This window comes from Mobula hypostoma, chromosome 4, assembly GCF_963921235.1.
Source record: "Mobula hypostoma chromosome 4, sMobHyp1.1, whole genome shotgun sequence".
Lineage (NCBI taxonomy): Eukaryota > Metazoa > Chordata > Chondrichthyes > Myliobatiformes > Myliobatidae > Mobula > Mobula hypostoma.
This window is the reverse complement of record NC_086100.1, coordinates 170,863,522-170,882,388: the sequence shown is the minus strand read 5'-3', so window position 1 is coordinate 170,882,388 and position 18,867 is coordinate 170,863,522. Positions and strand designations below refer to the sequence as shown.

Below are 18,867 nucleotides of genomic sequence, written 5' to 3'. Positions count from 1 at the left end.
TCTTGGAAAGAGTGATCATAGTATGAGTGAATTTTGCATTCAGATAGAGGATGAAATAGTTAGATCTAGTGTATTATGCTTGAACAAGGGAGACTACAACAGGATGAGGGAGGAGTTGGCTAATGTGGATTGGGAGCACAGGCTATTTGGTAGGACAGTTGAGGAACAGTGGAATACTTTCAAAGAGATTTTTCACAGTGCTCAATGAAAGTATATTCCAGTCAAAAGTAAGGACAGTAAGTGTGGAGAGAGCCAGCCTTGGATAACTAAGGAAATAAAAGATAATATCAAATTAAAAGTTCATTTGTACAAAGTCACAAAGAGTAGTGGGAGACTGGAAGATTGGGAAAACTTTAAAAAGCAACGAAGAACAACTAACAAGAAACAAGGAAAAGGAAGATAGAATATGAAAGTAAATTAGCACAAAGTATAAAAATAGATAGCAAAAGTTTTTATAAATATATAAAGCGGAAGAGGGTGGCTAAAGTCAACACAGGTCCCTCAGAAGACGAGAAGGTGAAATTGATATTGGCTGATAAGGAAATGACTGAGGCATTGAACGACTATTTTGTGTCGGTCTTCATGGTGGAGGACACGTCTAATATGCCAAAGAATGATGTTTTGGACGAAATGGGAGGTGAGGACCTCAATAAAATCACTGTTACTAAAGAGATACTGATGAGCAAACCAGAGGGCCTGAAGGTAGATAAGTCCCCTGGTTCTGATGGGATGCATCCCAGGGTCTGAGGGAATTGGCAGAAGTTATAGTAGACGCATTGGTAATCATTTACCAAAACTCTCTACACTCTAGGCAGGTCCTGGCAGACTGGAAAACAGCAAATGTCACGCCACTTTTTAAAAAAAGGATGTAGGCAAAAAACGGGCAACTATAGGCCAGTTAGCTTAACATCTGTAGTCAGGAAAATGCTTGAAGCTATCAGTAAGGAAGCAATAGCGAAACATTTAGAAAGGAATGGTTCCATTAGACAGATGCAGCATGGATTCAGAAAGGGCAGGTCCTGCTTGACAAACTTACTGGAGTTCTTTGAGGACATAATGAGTACAGTGGATAGAGAGGAACAGGTGGATGTCGTATAGTTGGATTTCCAGAAGGCGTTTGATAAGGTGCCGCACAAGAGACTTATAAATAAGATACGGATGCATGGAGTTCGAGGAAATGTATTGGCATGGATAGTGGATTGGTCAACTAATAGAAGGCAGAGAGTTGGTATAAATGGGTGTTTCTCTGGTTGGCAGTCAGTGGTGAGTGGGGTGCTGCAGGGGTCGGTGCTGGGCCCACAGCTGTTTACCATTTACATTGATGATTTGGAAGAGGGGACTGAATGTAGCGTAGCAAAATTTGCTGATGACACTAAACTGAGTGGAAAAGCAAATTGTACAGAGGATGTGGAGAGTCTGCAGAGGGATATAGATAGGTTAAGTGAGTGGGCCAAAGTCTGGCAGATGGAATACAACATTGGTAAATGAGAGACCATCCACTTTGGAAGGAATAATACAAGAGCAGATTATTACTTAAATAGTGAAAGATTGCAGCATGCTGTTGTGCAGAGGGACTTGGGAGTGCTTGTTCATAAGTCACAAAAAGCTGGCTTGCAGGTACAACAGGTTATTAAGAAGGCAAATGGAATGTTGGCCTTCATTGCTAAAGGGATTGAATTCAAGAGCAGGGAGGTCATGCTGCAACTATACAGGGTACTGGTGAGGCCGCACCTGGAGTACTGTGTGCAGTTCTGGTCTCCATACTTGAGGAAGGATATACTGTCTTTGGAGGCAGTGCAGAGGAGGTTCACCAGGTTGATTCCAGGGATGAAGGGGTTAACCTTTGAGGAGAGATTGAGTCGCCTGGGACTATACTCTCTGGAATTCAGGAGAATGAGAGGGGATCTTATAGAAACATACAAAATGTTGAAAGGGACAGGTAAGATAGAAGTAGAAAAGTTGTTTCCATTGGTAGGTGAGGCTAGAACTAGGGGACATTGCCTCAAGATACAGGGGAGAAGATTTAGGACGGAGATGAGGAGAAACTGTTTTTCCCAGAGAGTGGTGAGTCTGTGGAATTCTCTGCCCGGGGAAGCAGTTGAGGCTTCTTCACTGAATATAGTTAAGATACAGTTAGATAGATTTTTACATAGTAGGGTAATTAAAGGTTATGGGGAAAAGGCAGGTAGATGGAGCTGAGTTTATGGATAGATCAGCCATGATCTTACCGAATGGCGGGGCAGGCTCAATGGGCCAGATGGCCTACTCCTGCTCTTATTTCTTATGTTCTTCTCTAATCCCTGTGAGGAAATACTCCGCCACCTGACACCTGCATTTCCTCCGCAACATAAAGTGAACTACTAAAACAATAAGGCAAGAACAAAAGGCCTAAAACCAGTCCATAGAGAATGGAGGGAAGGTTCAACAATTTTAGTTTATTAAGGAAACCTACTTACATGCTGAATTCTCAGGGTTTGGTAGAGGCATACGTCTGAGGAAACAAAAGGAAGATTATAGGTTACTGCTCTCACACAAGGCCAAAAAAAGGAAAGTCTTTTTCCTAGGCTGGGGGAGGATAAAAACTACAGGACGTAGTTTAAGGTGAAAGGGAAGTAATTTAAAGGCAACCTGAGGGCAAGATTCTCCACATAGAGACTATGGAACAAGCTACCAGACAAAGAGGCAGATACTATAATGTTTAAAAAGCATTTGGACAGATACCTGGGTGGGAAATGAATAAAAGAAATCAGGCCTAATGCAGGCAAGACAGGCAACATGGTTGGCATGGACCAGTTAGGCCCATTCCTGTCCTGTACAACTTTATGATTAATTAATTGGTGTATATCCCCCTACATTTTCATTACACTATCTTCAGTGTATTAATCAAATATGTACATGGAATGAACATAGTTTGCAATTCAACCTCCAACCCCTAAATGAACACAGAAGAGTATATCACAGTACAGTTCTACGATTATTTTGGGGCTGGGAATTAAACGTAAACTATGCTCCATTCCACATCCAAACTTAATAAAACCTCTGAAGATGACACAAAGGAAATGTAATGCTAAATTTTTAAACAAATATTGAAACAAAGTTGTGCTGTGAGGCAGGCAGTCTTTCTCAGAGGTCCAATCCTGGTAGGGAGGGTGACCTTTGACCTTCTCCCACCCCAGTTTTGTGCTTCATGAGACGACTAATGGGGCCACTGAGGAAACCACAGGTGGGGTACAAGGCAACTGTCAGAGCGGCTGGGTAGTTTCTGAGGCGATGCACAATCTCTGAGAGATCCTGAGGCATTGCATCAAGGCTCCCAGTGTTCCCCCACCCCCACCCCCATCCCGAGTGTCCCTGCAACACTCTGAGCAACCATAGCTCAAGATTCCCAGGAATCAACTTGGATGTTGTATTTTTCCCTACAAAGAGCCCCAGTTCACTTGGTAATCTCCTCCTGTGGCAGAGCTCAGAACCCTGGCGTTGGCCAAACGAATGATGTGGCCTGCCCTGTGCAAGCAACTGTGCGTAGTGCCTCACTGCTGGGTGTAGTAGACCAGGAGAGCATACACACTTATACCTGGAATGAATCTGGAGGATTTCGGGGGAAGGCAGCTTTGGTGGCATCTTTCCCGTGCCCTCAAGGTGACTTCTGTGGACAGCTCAGGTTTCAGAAGCTCACAGGAGGGCAGGGATCACTGCTGCCCGGTAGACCGGAGTTTTGTGCCAACTCTGAGGTCTTGATCTTTCAACACCCATTTCGGCAAAGAGACCAGAGGCTGTGCAGTACAGATATGCTGCATGGGAGAGGCTAGGAACAGACCTGGCAGCTCAATACTGGGCACCTATGAAGCACTGTGGACTAACCGCAGCAGTAGAAATGTACACTAGCACAATCTGTAACCACATTCCTCAGTGAGCTAGTACTATTAAGCCAGGGACTCAACCCTGGTTCAATGAGTGTAGAGGGGCTTTTCCAGGAAAGGCACCAGGCTGACCCAAAACTGATTGTGGCCCCCTTGGCATGTTATACACCAGGTCAGCACCTGAATATGTGGCAATGTTTGTGGGCTGCCCCCAGCACACCCTCTAAACTGGAAAAAGGCCGAACTTGAAGAAATGAGAAAGGATCTAAAAAGCATGGATTGGGACAGGTTGTTCTCTGGCAAGGATGTGATTGGTAGGTGGGAGGCCTTCAAAGGAGAACTTTTGAGAGTGCAGAGTTTGTATGTTCCGGTCAGGATTAAAGGCAAAGTGAATAAGAATAAGGAACTTTAGTTCTCAAGGGATATTGGAATTCTGAGAAAGAAGAGAGATATATATGACATGTATAGGAAACAGGGAGCAAATAAGGTGCTTGAGGAGTATAAAAAGTGCAAAAAAATACTTAAGAAAGTAATCAGGAGGGCTAACAGAAGACATGAGGTTGTTTTGGCAATCAAGGTGAAGGGTAATCCAAAGAGCTTCTACAGGTATATTAAGAGCAAAAGTATAGTAAGGGATAAAATTGGTCCTCTTGAAGATCAGAGTGGTCAGCTATGTATGGTACAAAAAGAAATGGGGGAGATCTTAAATGGGTTTTTTGTGTCTGCATTTACCAAGGGAGCTGGCATGGAGTCTATGGAAATAAGGCAAACAAGTAGTGAGGTCATGGAACCTATACAGATTGAAGAGGAGGAAGTGCTTGATATCTTGAGGCAAATCAGAGTAGATAAACCCCCAGGACCTGACAGGGTATTCCCTCGGACCTTGAAGGAGACTAGTGTTGAAATTGCAGGGGCCCTGGCAGATATATTTAAAATGTCAGTATCTACGGGTGAGGTGCCAAAGGATTGGAGGATAGCTCATGTTGTTCTGTTGTTTAAAAAAAGGCTCTAAAAGTAATCCGGGAAATTATAGGCCGGTAAATTTGAAGTCAGGGATTTATTCGAGAGAGTCAACACTGCTTTGTGCGTGGTAGGTCATGTTTAACTATTAGAGTTTTTCGAGGAGGTTACCAGGAAAGTGGATGAAGGGAAGGTAGTGCATGTTGTCTACGTGGACTTCAGTAAGGCCTTTGACAAGGTCCCGCATGGGAGGTTAGTAAGGAAGATTCAGTCGCTAGATATACATGGTTAGGTAGTAAATTGGATTAGATTTTGGCTCAATGGAAGAAGCCAGAGAGTGGTATTGGAGGATTGCTTCTCTCAGTGGAGGCCTGTGACTAGTGGCGTGCCACAGGGATCAGTGCTGGGTCCATTGTTATTTGTCATCTATATCAATGATCTGCATGATAATGTGGTAAATTGGACCAGCAAATTTGCTGATGATACAAAGATTGAAGGTGTATTGGACAGTGAGGAAGGTTTTCAAAGCTTGCAGAGGGATTTGGACCAGCTGGAAAAATGGGCTGAAAATGGCAGATGGAGTTCAATACAGACAAGTGTGAGGTATTGCACTTTAGAAGGACAAACCAAGGTAGAACATACAAGGTAAATGGTAGGGCACCGAGGAGTGCAGTAGAACAGAGGGATCTGGGAATACAGATACAAAATTCCCTAAAAGTGGCGTCACAGGTTGATAGGGTCGTAAAGAGAGCTTTTGGTACATTGGCCTTTATAAATCAAAGTATTGAATATGAGTTGGAATGTTATGGTGAGGTTGTATAAGGCATTGGCGAGGCCGAATTTGGAGTATTGTGTTCAGTTTTGGTCACCAAATTACAGGAAGGATATTAATAAGGTTGAAAGAGTGCAGAGATGGTTTACAAGGATGTTGCCGGGACTTGAGAAAGTGAGCTACAGAGAAAAGTTGAATAGGTTAGGACTTTATTCCCTGGAACGTAGAAGAATGAGGGGAGATTTGATAGAGGTATATAAAATTATGATGGGTATAGATAGAGTGAATGCAAGCAGGCTTTTTCCACTGAGGCTCGGGGAGAAAAAAAAGAGGACATGAGTTCAGGGTGAAGGGGGAAAAGTTTAAAGGGGACATTGGGGGGGCAGAGAGTGGTGTGAGTGTGGAATGAGCTGCCAGATGAAGTGGTAAATGCGGGCTCACTTTTAACATTCAAGAAAAACTTGGGACAGGTACGTGGATGAGAGGTGTATGGAGGGATATGGTCCAGGTGCAGGTCAGTGGGACTAGGCAGAAAAATGGTTTGGCACAGCCAAGAAGGGCCAAAAGGCCTGTTTCTGTGCTGTAATGTTCTATGGTTCTATATTGTGCTGGTTGTTTGTGCAAACGATGCAGCTCACTCTATGCTTTGATATACATGTAATCAATGAATAAATCTAAAATACAGTGAAGCTGTAATACAGCAAGAACTGAATGGAATCTCAAAACCAACATATTAGACTTGGGTTCCTGATACACTGTCCAAGGTTCTGATGCAGGCTCTAAAACTGCCTCCACCGATGCTGCCTGACTCACTAAGTTCTTCCTGCAATTTCCTTTATTTTTGGCTCTGGATTCCATCATCTGCAGTTTCTTGTGCCTCCTTATTAGATTCCTGGGACAAAGGGGTGGCCTTCATTTAGAAGAATGGGAAGCAATCTTATTGGAGGATAAGACATACCAAAGGGGATCGAGAATGGGTGAGATGTTTCCTCTCATTAGGAACTTAGAATGAAGGGGCATGGGTTTGGAATAAATGGGTTGTCCACAGGACAGAAGGAGATGAGAGAGAACTACTTCTCTCAGAATCTTTGGAATTTTCTACCTCAGAGCTGCAGGACCCAAAGCATTGAGTGGGATAAAGTTCTGGGTTTACTGGGGGTCAAGGACAATGGGTACAGAAGGGAAATGGAGCCGAGGCCAAGATCAAGTCAATTGTGATCTTATGGAATGGCTTGAGGAGCTAGTAGCCCATTCCAGTTTCAGCTCATAATATTTATAAAGACCCCTGTTTTGCTGGGTAACTAGTTGGATTAAATGCTTCATGATAATGTTGCAAATTATGAATGGTTTCTATTCCCATTAGCTGCATAAGTATCTATTTTGCATCCCAAGTATCTGAATGACGATCCTTTCACAGTGCTCCCGTTATCTCTGTCTTTGCTATTAAAAGTTAATCAACCTAGGCTCAAGCTCAACTCAGGTTTGCTGGACCCACCCTCACCTCTACACTTCCTGTCCCCCCCACCCCCCACCCCGACTCACCCAAAACTCCTGCTCAATGTTTGCTTTGGGTCCAGGTGATTGGATGACATATTCAGTTACCTTAATGTATGAATTCTCAGATTTGAGAATGGGGTGCAAAGATTTTCCACATGTTGAGATTTTTCTACCCCACACCTGGAGGTAAAGATAGGAGTGTGATCAAAGTTATCTAAAAGCCCTTCTTTTAACCTGCAATGACCAGCTCTCACCTTGGGTTCGCAGGAGCTCGGCACTGGAGAAGCCCTCCTCTCTGTCCGCTGTAATAATTCTCATATAAGATGGGGGCTGCAGAAGAGAAACACAATTATCATAGCTATCATTAATCAGTATTAATTGGTATTTACAGTGCCTATACAAAGTATTCAACCCCCTTGGAAGTTTTCATGTTTTATTGCTTTACAACATTGGGTTGTAAATTGGGTTTTACAACAGTGGGTTTAATTTGGCACAAAATATTTTTTTATATATCAGTGTCAAAAAGGCCAAATTAAATCCATTGCGATTCACTGCTGTAAAACAATAAAACATGGAAACTTCCGGGGGCTGGGGGCTGGGGTGAATAGTTTTTATAGGTACCGTACCATACCACAAACTCCTTTTCACCTGGTCTCACATGAATCTGCCCCAGAGCTCTGCCCATGTTAATCTATAACACGACTCTCAAGGTGCATTTTGATTTTTCCGCTCCCATTTATGAAGGAAGGTCTGCTCAGGGCAGAGGCTGGATGCCATTGTCAATATATCATGGTGTAATAGCCCATTTTCAGAAGGTTCACACAGTTTGAACCCAGTATCAAACAAACTCACACATACTGCTTTGTCTCACCATCTCCTCCGACCTTGTCCACTGCATTCAATGCTCCTGATGCGGCCCCCTCTACATCAGAGACCAAGAGCAGACTGGGTGGCCATTTCAGGCAGCACTTACGCTTGGTCCCCAGTGGCCATCCTGAGCTATCAGTTGCAGACCATTTCAGCTCCCCGTTCCCACAATGACCCGTCCATCCTTGGCTTTCCCTACTGTCAGGATGAGGAACAGCTTATCTTTTGCCGGGTTAGTTGACAACCCAATGGTATGAATATTAAGTTGCCCAGTTTAAGGTAACATACCCCCAACCCACCTTTGTTTCTGATCCACTTCTGGTCTTCCCATTTTTGTTCCCTTTCCCAACATCCTCCAGCTCCTGTTCATCCATCTTTGTTCCATTCCCCCTCTTCTCTCCTTCCACCAAATTCACACACAGGCATTCCCCCCACCCCCCGCAATCCCCCAGTGATCTGGTTCCAACTACTTTATCATTCTGAGCTCCTTGACTTATCCAAGTCCAGCACCAGTAATGCTTTGTGTTCCTGCTCATCTCCCTGCTGCTGCTGTCTCCAACCTTCACACTCACTTCCCCCCCACCTTGCTCCATCCGTTTTTTTTTGAGCAACACACACACACACACACACATAAAATGCTGAAGGAACTCAGCAAGTCAGGCAGCATCGATGTTGGGGAATAAACAGTCGACGTCTCAGGCTGACTTTGCTGAATCTCTTGTGTTTATCATATGTTTTTTCCCCCTCCTTTTTTCTTCCTCCATCAATCATTCACCTGCCAGAGTCTTCCAACTCCACCCACCTCCCCCCTCTCTTCCCCTCTCCTACCTGGCACTACCTGCCTGCCACCTTGCACACCTCCTCAGTCCATCAATCACCCTGGAATCCTTCCTCACCTCTTCCCTCCTCCTCTTTATGCTGGGTATCTCACCTCTCCAAACACATTCCTGATGCAAACCAAGCATCAGCAATTCCGTTCCTCCCACAGGTGCAGCTCACCCTGCCGAGTCCTTCCAGCAGATTGTTTGTTGTTCCATTTGTCTAAGAGTGCTTCATCTCAGTGTACTGTGATTCCACAGAAACCCCACAGCTCATCTGACCGCTGGAGCCTAATCCTGCCTTCTATTAACATGCAGGTGTGAAATTACGAATACTGATCAGCCACTTAAAAATCGTAGCTCATTACTGTCTTCTCCCTGAACCCAGGGCCACTAAGATTCATGCTTCTATCATGGTACAGAAATCCAGAAGGCTGAAGTCCCACAGCACCAGGTTCAAGAACAGCTACTTCTCTTCAACTATTTCGTTCTTGAACAACTTACAACAACCCTAATCACCACAGTTTACCCACACTGTGACCACTTTGCACTAAAATAGGCTTTATTGTGTGTTCTCTCTTGTAAAAATTGCATGCAATTTGTTTTCTTGCGAATGTTGTTTATATTAACTACATGCTAGTGATGCTGCTGCCAGCCAGTTCTTTATTACACCTGTGCATGCATGCACTAGACCACGATACAGCACAATAAACCCAACTTTGACTTTCTAGTGCACTGACAGAAAGCACTATTCACTACAAATCCAGTGGTTCATTGCAGGGCAGCCTAGGCAGTGTTAAGTATGACTGAGGCCCTTTTATCTTTGTCTTACAGTGGGTAATTGCGTTTACAGTTCAGTATTCTGAGTCTACTCAAGACTTCTCACTAAGTCTACTGGAACATCACAGTATCTACCCAGAGATAGTCCACAGGCACCTGCTCAATTAGACCCATCTACCTGGTGGCATGTCTCCAGTTCTTTTCAAGTCAATGAAAAATTCAAGGTCCTTCTGAATGTTGCACTGTTCCAACACCTTCCGTATTTCCTCATACATCTGAAGAAAAAACAGGAAGAAAGATAAAGGCAACAAAAGAACAAAAACAAAAGTCTGAATTTCCAATTAACAAGCTTCTCAGTTTATCTTTTATCACCTCTTGATCTTTTTTTAATTACTCAGCCTTCCTGCTAAACCACTTATAACAGGAAAAACACTGTGGGTGCTGGAACACAGAAATTGCTAGTCAGCCAGTGTCAGTGGAGGCAGAAACCATGTTGATGTTACAGGTCAATGATCCAAAAGATCTCCCACGAGACCGTTCGTTGCATTGAACTTGCTGCTATTCCCTATTTGACTACATGTTCATTCCAAATTTAAGGCTCTGCCACAGCTACAATGCAGGAAATCCTTTCAGAAATCACTTGGCTGTAAGATAGGACAACATGAGAAAGAGCGAGAGGTGGCAAAATGATGGTCCAAGAAGAACCTTGTTATGCTGGTGGTCCTTAAACTCTGTTTCCGTCTCCACAGGTGTTCCTTGGCCTACTGAGTACTTCCAGCATTTTCTGTTCCTATTTCTGAAGTATAATTTGACAGCAGGACCAAATCTATTGTAAGACTTATGGAGCAGTTCCAATGGCTCCTCAGGCTCGCTCTGTTATTCAGCAAAGTCATGGCTAATCTGAACTTTGCCTCAGCCCTGCTCTCCTGTTTCAATGGCATAATCCCCAATTGCTCTAAAGTCTACAGACCTCTCAGCCCTTACAAACATTTCAGAGGTAAAGCTGATGAGGAGGCTTGCTTTTGAATGAGTACCACAAGTGAGGATGGGCAAGGAAGGGTATCATATGTGACGAACGTATTTTCAAAACTAAACATAAGGGCAGGCGTAAAAGCAAGAAGTTTTTACCTCATCACTGGTCACACACTCTTGGGAGAGCTGATTGGCATGAACCCACATAGCATTACGAATGCTGTGTATTCTCTCACAGTCCTGTTTCTCAAGGAACTGCAAATATAATAAATAAGTCTTGTAATTAAAAAAGTCAGTCTTTCCCCTCCAAAATGGAAATATTAGTAGCAGAGGGGTCAGGTTTAAGGTGAGAAAGAGAAAGTTTAATGCGGATGTGTGTGGGAAACCACTGATCCTTTGAAAGACACAAAAGCACCTGAAGCATGTTGATAGGGAAGTCATAAGAACATTAAGAAATAAGAGCAGGAGTAGGCCATCCGGCCCATCGAGCCTGCCCCGCCATTCAATAAGATCATGGCTGATCTGTACGTTAACTCAGCTCCATCTACCTGCCTTTTCCCCATAACCCTTAATTCCCTTACTATGTAAAAATCTGTCTAACTGTAACTTAAATATATTCAGTGAAGAAGCCTCAACTGCTTCCCTGGGCAGAGAATTCCACAGATTCACCACTCTCTGGGAAAAACAATTCCTCCTCATCTCCATCCTAAATCTTCTCCCCTGAATCTTGAGGCAATGTCCCCTAGTTCTAGTCTCACCTACCAATGGAAACAACTTTCCTACTTCTATCTTATCTATCCCTTTCAAAATTTCGGATGTTATTCCTTCCACAGTGGATGATCTCACATTTACCGACATTGTATTCCATCTGCCAGGCCTTGGCCCACTCACTTAACCATCTATATCCCTCTGCAGACCCTGCACATCCTCTGTACAATTTGTTTTTCCACTCAGTTTAGTGTCATCAGCAAATTTTACTCTGCTACACAGTCCCTTCTTCCAAATCATCAACGTAAATGGGAAACAGCTATGGGCCCAGCACCAACCCCTGCGGCACCCCACTCACCACTAACTGCCAACCGGAGAAACACCCATTTATACCAACTCTCTGCTATCCACTATCCAAGCCAATATACTTCCTCTGACTCCATGCATCCGTATCTCATTTATAAAGTCACTTGTGCGGCACCTTATCGAACGCCTTCTGGAAATCCAAGTATACCACATCCAAAACAACAGGAATTCTGCAGATGCTGGAAATTCAAGCAACACACATCAAAGTTGCTGGTGAACGCAGCAGGCCAGGCAGCATCTGTAGGAAGAGGTGCAGTCAACATTTCAGGCCAAGACTCTTCGTCAGGACTAACTGAAGGAAGAGTGAGTAAGGGATTTGAAAGTTGGAGGGGGAGAGGGAGATCCAAAATGATAGGAGAAGACAGGAGGGGGAGGGATAGAGCCAAGAGCTGGACAGGTGATAGGCAAAAGGGGATACGAGAGGACCATGGGACAGGAGGTCCGGGAAGAAAGACAAGGGGGGGGGCCCCAGAGGATGGGCAAGAGGTATATTCAGAGGGACAGAGGGAGAAAAAGGAGAGTGAGAGAAAGAATGTGTGCATAAAAATAAGTAACAGATGGGGTACGAGGGGGAGGTGGGGCCTTAGCGGAAATTAGAGAAGTCGATGTTCATGCCATCAGGTTGGAGGCTACCCAGACGGAATATAAGGTGTTGTTCCTCCAACCTGAGTGTGGCTTCATCTTTACAGTAGAGGAGGCCATGGATAGACATGTCAGAATGGGAATGGGAGGTGGAATTAAAATGTGTGGCCACTGGGAGATCCTGCTTTCTCTGGCGGACAGAGCGTAGATGTTCAGCAAAGCGGTCTCCCAGTCTGCGTCGGGTCTCGCCAATATATAAAAGGCCACATCGGGAGCACTGGACGCAGTATATCACCCCAGTCGACTCACAGGTGAAGTGTTGCCTCACCTGGAAGGACTGTTTGGGGCCCTGAATGGTGGTAAGGGAGGAAGTGTAAGGGCATGTGTAGCACTTGTTCCGCTTACACGGATAAGTGCCAGGAGGGAGATCAGTGGGGAGGGATGGGGGGGACGAATGGACAAGGGAGTTGCGTAGGGAGCGATCCCTGCGGAATGCAGAGGGGGGGGAGGGAAAGATGTGCTTAGTGGTGGGATCCCGTTGGAGGTGGCGGAAGTTACGGAGAATAATATGTTGGACCCGGAGGCTGGTGGGGTGGTAGGTGAGGACCAGGGGAACCCTATTACTAGTGGGGTGGCGGGAGGATGGAGTGAGAGCAGATGTACGTGAAATGGGGGAGATGCGTTTAAGAGCAGAGTTGATAGTGGAGGAAGGGAAGCCCCTTTCTTTAAAAAAGGAAGACATCTCCCTCGTCCTAGAATGAAAAGCCTCACCCTGACAGCATATCAGGATGAGGCTTTTCATTCTAGGACGAGGGAGATGTCTTCCTTTTTTAAAGAAAGGGGCTTCCCTTCCTCCACTATCAACTCTGCTCTTAAACGCATCTCCCCCATTTCACGTACATCTGCTCTCACTCCATCCTCCCGCCACCCCACTAGTAATAGGGTTCCCCTGGTCCTCACCTACCACCCCACCAGCCTCCGGGTCCAACATATTATTCTCCGTAACTTCCGCCACCTCCAACGGGATCCCACCACTAAGCACATCTTTCCCTCCCCCCCCTCTGCATTCCGCAGGGATCGCTCCCTACGCAACTCCCTTGTCCATTCGTCCCCCCCATCCCTCCCCACTGATCTCCCTCCTGGCACTTATCCGTGTAAGCGGAACAAGTGCTACACATGCCCTTACACTTCCTCCCTTACCACCATTCAGGGCCCCAAACAGTCCTTCCAGGTGAGGCAACACTTCACCTGTGAGTCGGCTAGGGTGATATACTGCGTCCGGTGCTCCCGATGTGGCCTTTTATATATTGGCAAGACCCGATGCAGACTGGGAGACCACCTTGCTGAACATCTACGCTCTGTCCACCAGAGAAAGCAGGATCTCCCAGTGGCCACACATTTTAATTCCACATCCCATTCCCATTCTGACATGTCTATCCACGGCCTCCTCTACTGTAAAGATGAAGCCACACTCAGGTTGGAGGAACAACACCTTATATTCCGTCTGGGTAGCCTCCAACCTGATGGCATGAACATCGACTTCTCTAACTTCCGCTAAGGCCCCACCGCCCCCTTGTACCCCATCTGTTACTTATTTTTATGCGCACATTCTTTCTCTCACTCTCCTTTGTCCCTCTGAATATACCTCTTGCCCATCCTCTGGGTACCCCCCCCCCACCCCGTCTTTCTTCCCGGACCTCCTGTCCCATGGTCCTCTCGTATCCCCTTTTGCCTATCACCTGTCCAGCTCTTAGCTCTATCCCTCCCCCTCCTGTCTTCTCCTATCATTTTGGATCTCCCTCTCCCCCTCCAACTTTCAAATCCCTTACTCACTCTTCCTTCAGTTAGTCCTGACGAAGGGTCTCGGCCTGAAACGTCGACTGCACCTCTTCCTACAGATGCTGCCTGGCCTGCTGCGTTCACCAGCAACTTTGATACGACATCCATCTGTTCCCCTCTATCCACTGAACTCATTATGTCCTCATTATGTCTGTGTTTTGGTAGAAACACGGATACGTCAGCAAAGTTTAAGAGGGTTTTAGCCAGACACATAAAGGGAATGGAAAGACACAGACCATGCGCAGGCTGGTGGAACTAATTTAATTTGAAGTCATGGTCAGCACAGACCGTGTGGGCAAAGCGTCTGGTCCTCTGGCTACAACTCAAGGTTAGATTGGGATTGTTCTAAGTCAGTTCATGCTCAGCCCATGGAAGGCGGGATGATCTTCACTGGGTTCATCCATACTAGGTTAAAAAGTTAAGATTCCACCACCAGGCTTTTACTTCTTGGATGCAACTTCACTTATACAAAAGGACCTTTTGCGATTTCATTTAGCTCTTTGTCATATCTATTATGGTCAATTATTGAACTGAATTGAATTGACTTTTGTTTCTTACATCCTTCTCACACATGAGAGTAAAAATCTGAGAGGAAGGGAGTCGTCAACACTAAGGTTTTCTTTTCTCCCATTTTTTATGATGTTAAAACAGCCCAGGTCTTTTTTTTAGTTTAGTTGATTAATTCTATTTGGATTAGTTTTTTTTTGGGGGGGGGGTTATTATATATTTTTTTTCCTTTGTCATGATTTTTGTCTAGATATTTTTCTTTGTTCTATATTATTCATTGATATCCTATATGATTGGGAGTTTTGTCAATTAAGTATTATTTGGCTTTTATAATTACTCATGTTAATTATAACAACGTATTCCCAATAACTTTGTACTACTATTATGTCATGTTTATATTTTATGAAACTAATAAAAAGATTGAAAAAGAAAAAAAAGAGTAAAAATCTTTATGTTACGTCTCCATAATTATGATTTCAAGAAATAATCCAGACTCTTTATAAATCCTTCACACAGCAATGATTTGTAAAATCATCATAGGACAATATACAGATAGCGTGTTAGACATGGGGTAATTTATGATATCTGAAAACTAATTCCCAGCTTCACTGTATCATACACAAGACAGGAGTATATTGTAATCCTCACACTCTGTGATGGCATTTGTGCAACAGAAGGATAATGTACTGACTGCTGTACTTAGATTCACTAAAATATGCTGAAGAAAATGCAACATCAAGTCCTGCTCCCAGTTTCAAGTGACCTTCAGTGGGCTGTGGAGACATGCAAACACTTGAGCAGAGAACAGATCAAGGGCAGGTGCAATGTCTCTGCAATTCAACATCTAGCTAACACCTGTTTGTGAGTGATAAAAGATTTCAGGCTGGGAATCATATTAAAACAAGAGGAGAAACTTAAAAAAAGGACTGAAAAATTCATTAGAACTTCCATTATAAGTACTGATAATTATAAGCAAGTTAACTCCCTGTGAGTACATTATCAGCAACTAATTTCCTCTGCACCTGTAATACCACTTTCTTTTGAAGACACTGATCTGCAGTGTTTTGCTTGTGCAATTACTTAGACTGTCTCTCTCCCTTTATCAGAACTGATATTCTGGAGAAAAGAACATTATAACTGGATATTTGGCTATATAAATTCAGATGCTAACCTGCAGTGCCTTGTAAAAGTACTCAGCCCCCTTTGTTCACATAAATGAGTATTACAACCAGGAATTTTGATCAATTTAACAGAGAAATTTTATTTGTGAATTACATGCTCCTTCGGGAGAGCCCAAAAAACAGGGAAAATTGTAAAGCATGAAAAACTAAAAACTCAAAACCTGAAATATCAGCAATTCATCCCCCTTTGTTCAGTACTTAGTTGAACCACCTCTCGCAGCTATTACAGGCAGCAAACATCAAATTTCTTCATTTGAAGCTGCTCCTTGGTGCTTTGACAGTGTGCTTTGGGTCATTGACCTGCTGAAAGACAAACTTCCTCCCCAGTTTAAACTTTCTGGCAGAAGCTAGCAGGCTTTTATCCAGGATCTCTCTGTATTTAGCAGTATTCATCTTCCTATCAATCCTGACTAGATTTCCAGTCTCTGCTGCTGAAAAGCATCCCCACAGCGTGATGCTACTTCTACCACACTTTACAGTAGGGATGACGTTACTGGCTGATGTACAATATTAGATTTACCCCACACATACTGCTGTGTTGAGGCCAAAAAGTTCCACTTTACTCTCATCCGATCACAAGTCCTTCTTCTATACCTTTACAGCATCTTTTAAGAGATGCTTTGTGGGCAAGGATGTGCTTTTTATTTTTTAGTCAGGGCTTCTCCCTTGCCATTCTTCGATTAATACTCTTTTTGTGCAAGGCCTTAAGAGATTGTGGAGCTACGGATTTCAACTCCACTTGCAGTTACTGATTTCTACAGCGGGGTGGTCTGACCTTGGCAGTGTGGCTGTGCTTTCATATTATTTCCACTTTTTCCACAATGGACTGCACTGAGCTCCGAGGTACGTTCAGTGCCTTTGAGATGGTCTGTTGTTTCTCTATTATCATTTCCCTGATGTGTCTTCAATGCTCTTTTGTCTTGATCTTGGTTTGGTCTGTTGAAAATCTACCATACCATTGGACTTCACAGAGAGAGGGAGTGTTTATTCTTCTGAATTCATTGGAAACGGGATCCTCTAACTTTCTGCACCAACAAATTGGGTGAGTTAGCATGGTAAAATACAGTATTGCACCTGAGGAAAGTTAGTGCAGCAATTACAAAGGGGATGAATACTTTTTCTGCCTCAAAATTTTGGTTTTTAATTTCTAGCAAGTTGTTGACAGGTTTTGGAATTTTTCTTTTGACTTGACGTGACACACAATGTTTTGTAGTTTAGCTCAAAAAGTCCTACTTCAATTTATTTTAAAATTAGAAAATGAGACAGTAAAATGTATAAATAGCTGTGGTTGCAGAATACTTTTTCAGGGCACTGTATGTACATCCAGTTCTTACTGCTTGTAAAAGCTGGAAATCTGTCATTTTAATGTCTTTTTTTCCCCGGTAGATTTCACAGCAGTGTAATTCCACAGAAGGCCTCCTGATGTCACTGCTGAGCTAGAAACCAACCGCTGCCGCCGCAGATCCTGAAGCAACTATTGTACATCCTAAACACAGGTTGCTGGCGGGGGATCGGTTTGGAGTCAAAGGTATAGTGAGTGGAAACAAGAGGAAGACATTGGGGGTGAAGGAAGGGAATGAATGGGAGACAGAGCTGGATGAAAGGGGGGGAATGAGAGCAAAAGGGAGCAGGAAGGGGTGAAGGAGCAGTACGGTGGGGGGGAGGAGGGGCTGGGAATGGAATGGAGGGAGTCGGAAGGGAGGGCATTAACGGAGGGGAGTGAGTAGATCAAGGACTGTAAGACAAGGAGGGGGCAGAGAATGAAGCAGACCAAGTGATACAGCTGACTGAATCCGTAAAGTCAGAAGCATACTTCCTCCTTGTTCTCCACTTTCCCCATGAGCGTTTTATTTGCAAATTCAACTGTCAGGAAGAGGCCCTCCAGTAATACAGTCTTTTAAAAATAGAAACAAACGTGATGTTTAATTGCAAGCTCAGTGCACATTCAGAGAAACGAATAAAAGTCAGCTTTCTGTTTGAAATAATGGTAAATTAAATCCTCACCTTGCCAAGCATTATAATCCTGAAAGGCGATATACACCAGTCCAGATCCATAAAGACCATACAATATAGGAGCAGAATTAGACCATTTGGCCCATTGTGTCTATTCCATAATTGCAAAAAGGCTGATTTATTGACACCCTTACTAACCAGGAATCTATCAAGATCCTCTTTAAATATACACATTGACTTGGCCTCCAGTTGTCTGTGGCAATGAATTATACAGATTCACCACCCTCTTGCTAAAGAAATTCCTCCTCATCTCTATTCTTAAGGGGGGTGCTTGTATTCTTAGGGTGAGGTTCAAGATCCAGGGTTCAGACCAGCACAAAGTTGCATCACAAAAGGTTGGCATCAGTTGAAGACCTGTGGAGGATCTACTGTAAGCTCTTCAATGGCGTCCACTGTGGGCAGCCAAACCTACCTCGCAGGTCTTGATGTGCTCCATTTGCCACTCCTCCTGAATCTTCTCCAGAGTGGAGACATTCTGCTGGTATAGTCGATCTGTGAAGAGAGAAAGCAAGATATTCAACCTCAGTCAAAGTGAAGAGTGGAGGGGCGGGAAAACAGTTACATTTTCCTGCCGCTCCCTTCAACTCCACGATGCTCCACACAATCACAAAAAAGTAGCGACAAAGAGTTGCAGGGACATTAGTCAAATAAGTGGATTTCGGAGAGAGGGAGGCAGGGAAGTTTACAGAGGGAATTCCAGAATACAGAATCTTTGCTAAAGGCTGGCTTTAATACATCTATAAACTCCCCTCACTAGGCTTGTACAGAAACTTGGCTCATTGCCGGCCCCGCTAACAACCATGGGACTCTGCAGTGAGACAACCAACTTTCATAAAGCACAGGCATCTAGGGCCGGTTTGATTTGGGGGTTCAACCAGACAGGAATATCTTGATTTTTAAAAACCTCCATTTGAGTGAATGCTGTGTAAATACTAATTGTCGGTCATCAAGAAATAGCAAATTGTACACCGCATTAAATTATAAAGAAAGTATATTTACATATTTCAGCTTTATCAAACAGTTAGCAGGAAGAAGAAAAGGGATGAAAATAAAAGGACCCATTACAGTTTTACCAGTCTAAGCGCGCACATCAGTGGAGGCCAACTTGAACTTGCCTTTTACTCATGCTCTGGACCCATGGTTTG

The 18,867-nt window shown here is 44.0% G+C and overlaps 1 protein-coding gene across 2 annotated transcripts in view; it reads right to left on the bottom strand.

Annotated features, from left to right (window-relative positions):
* Window positions 1-18,867, bottom strand: part of pstpip2 (proline-serine-threonine phosphatase interacting protein 2) — a 143,139-nt gene that overhangs the window by 8,493 nt on the left and 115,779 nt on the right. For both annotated transcript variants that reach the window (XM_063046994.1, XM_063046993.1), the window contains 5 exons: window positions 18,135-18,214; window positions 10,683-10,781; window positions 9,733-9,829; window positions 7,344-7,419; window positions 2,457-2,491 (listed from right to left, as the gene is read on the bottom strand). In XM_063046994.1, the coding sequence (XP_062903064.1) occupies window positions 2,457-2,491; window positions 7,344-7,419; window positions 9,733-9,829; window positions 10,683-10,781; window positions 18,135-18,214 (387 nt within the window). The remainder of the gene's footprint in view (window positions 1-2,456; window positions 2,492-7,343; window positions 7,420-9,732; window positions 9,830-10,682; window positions 10,782-18,134; window positions 18,215-18,867) is intronic.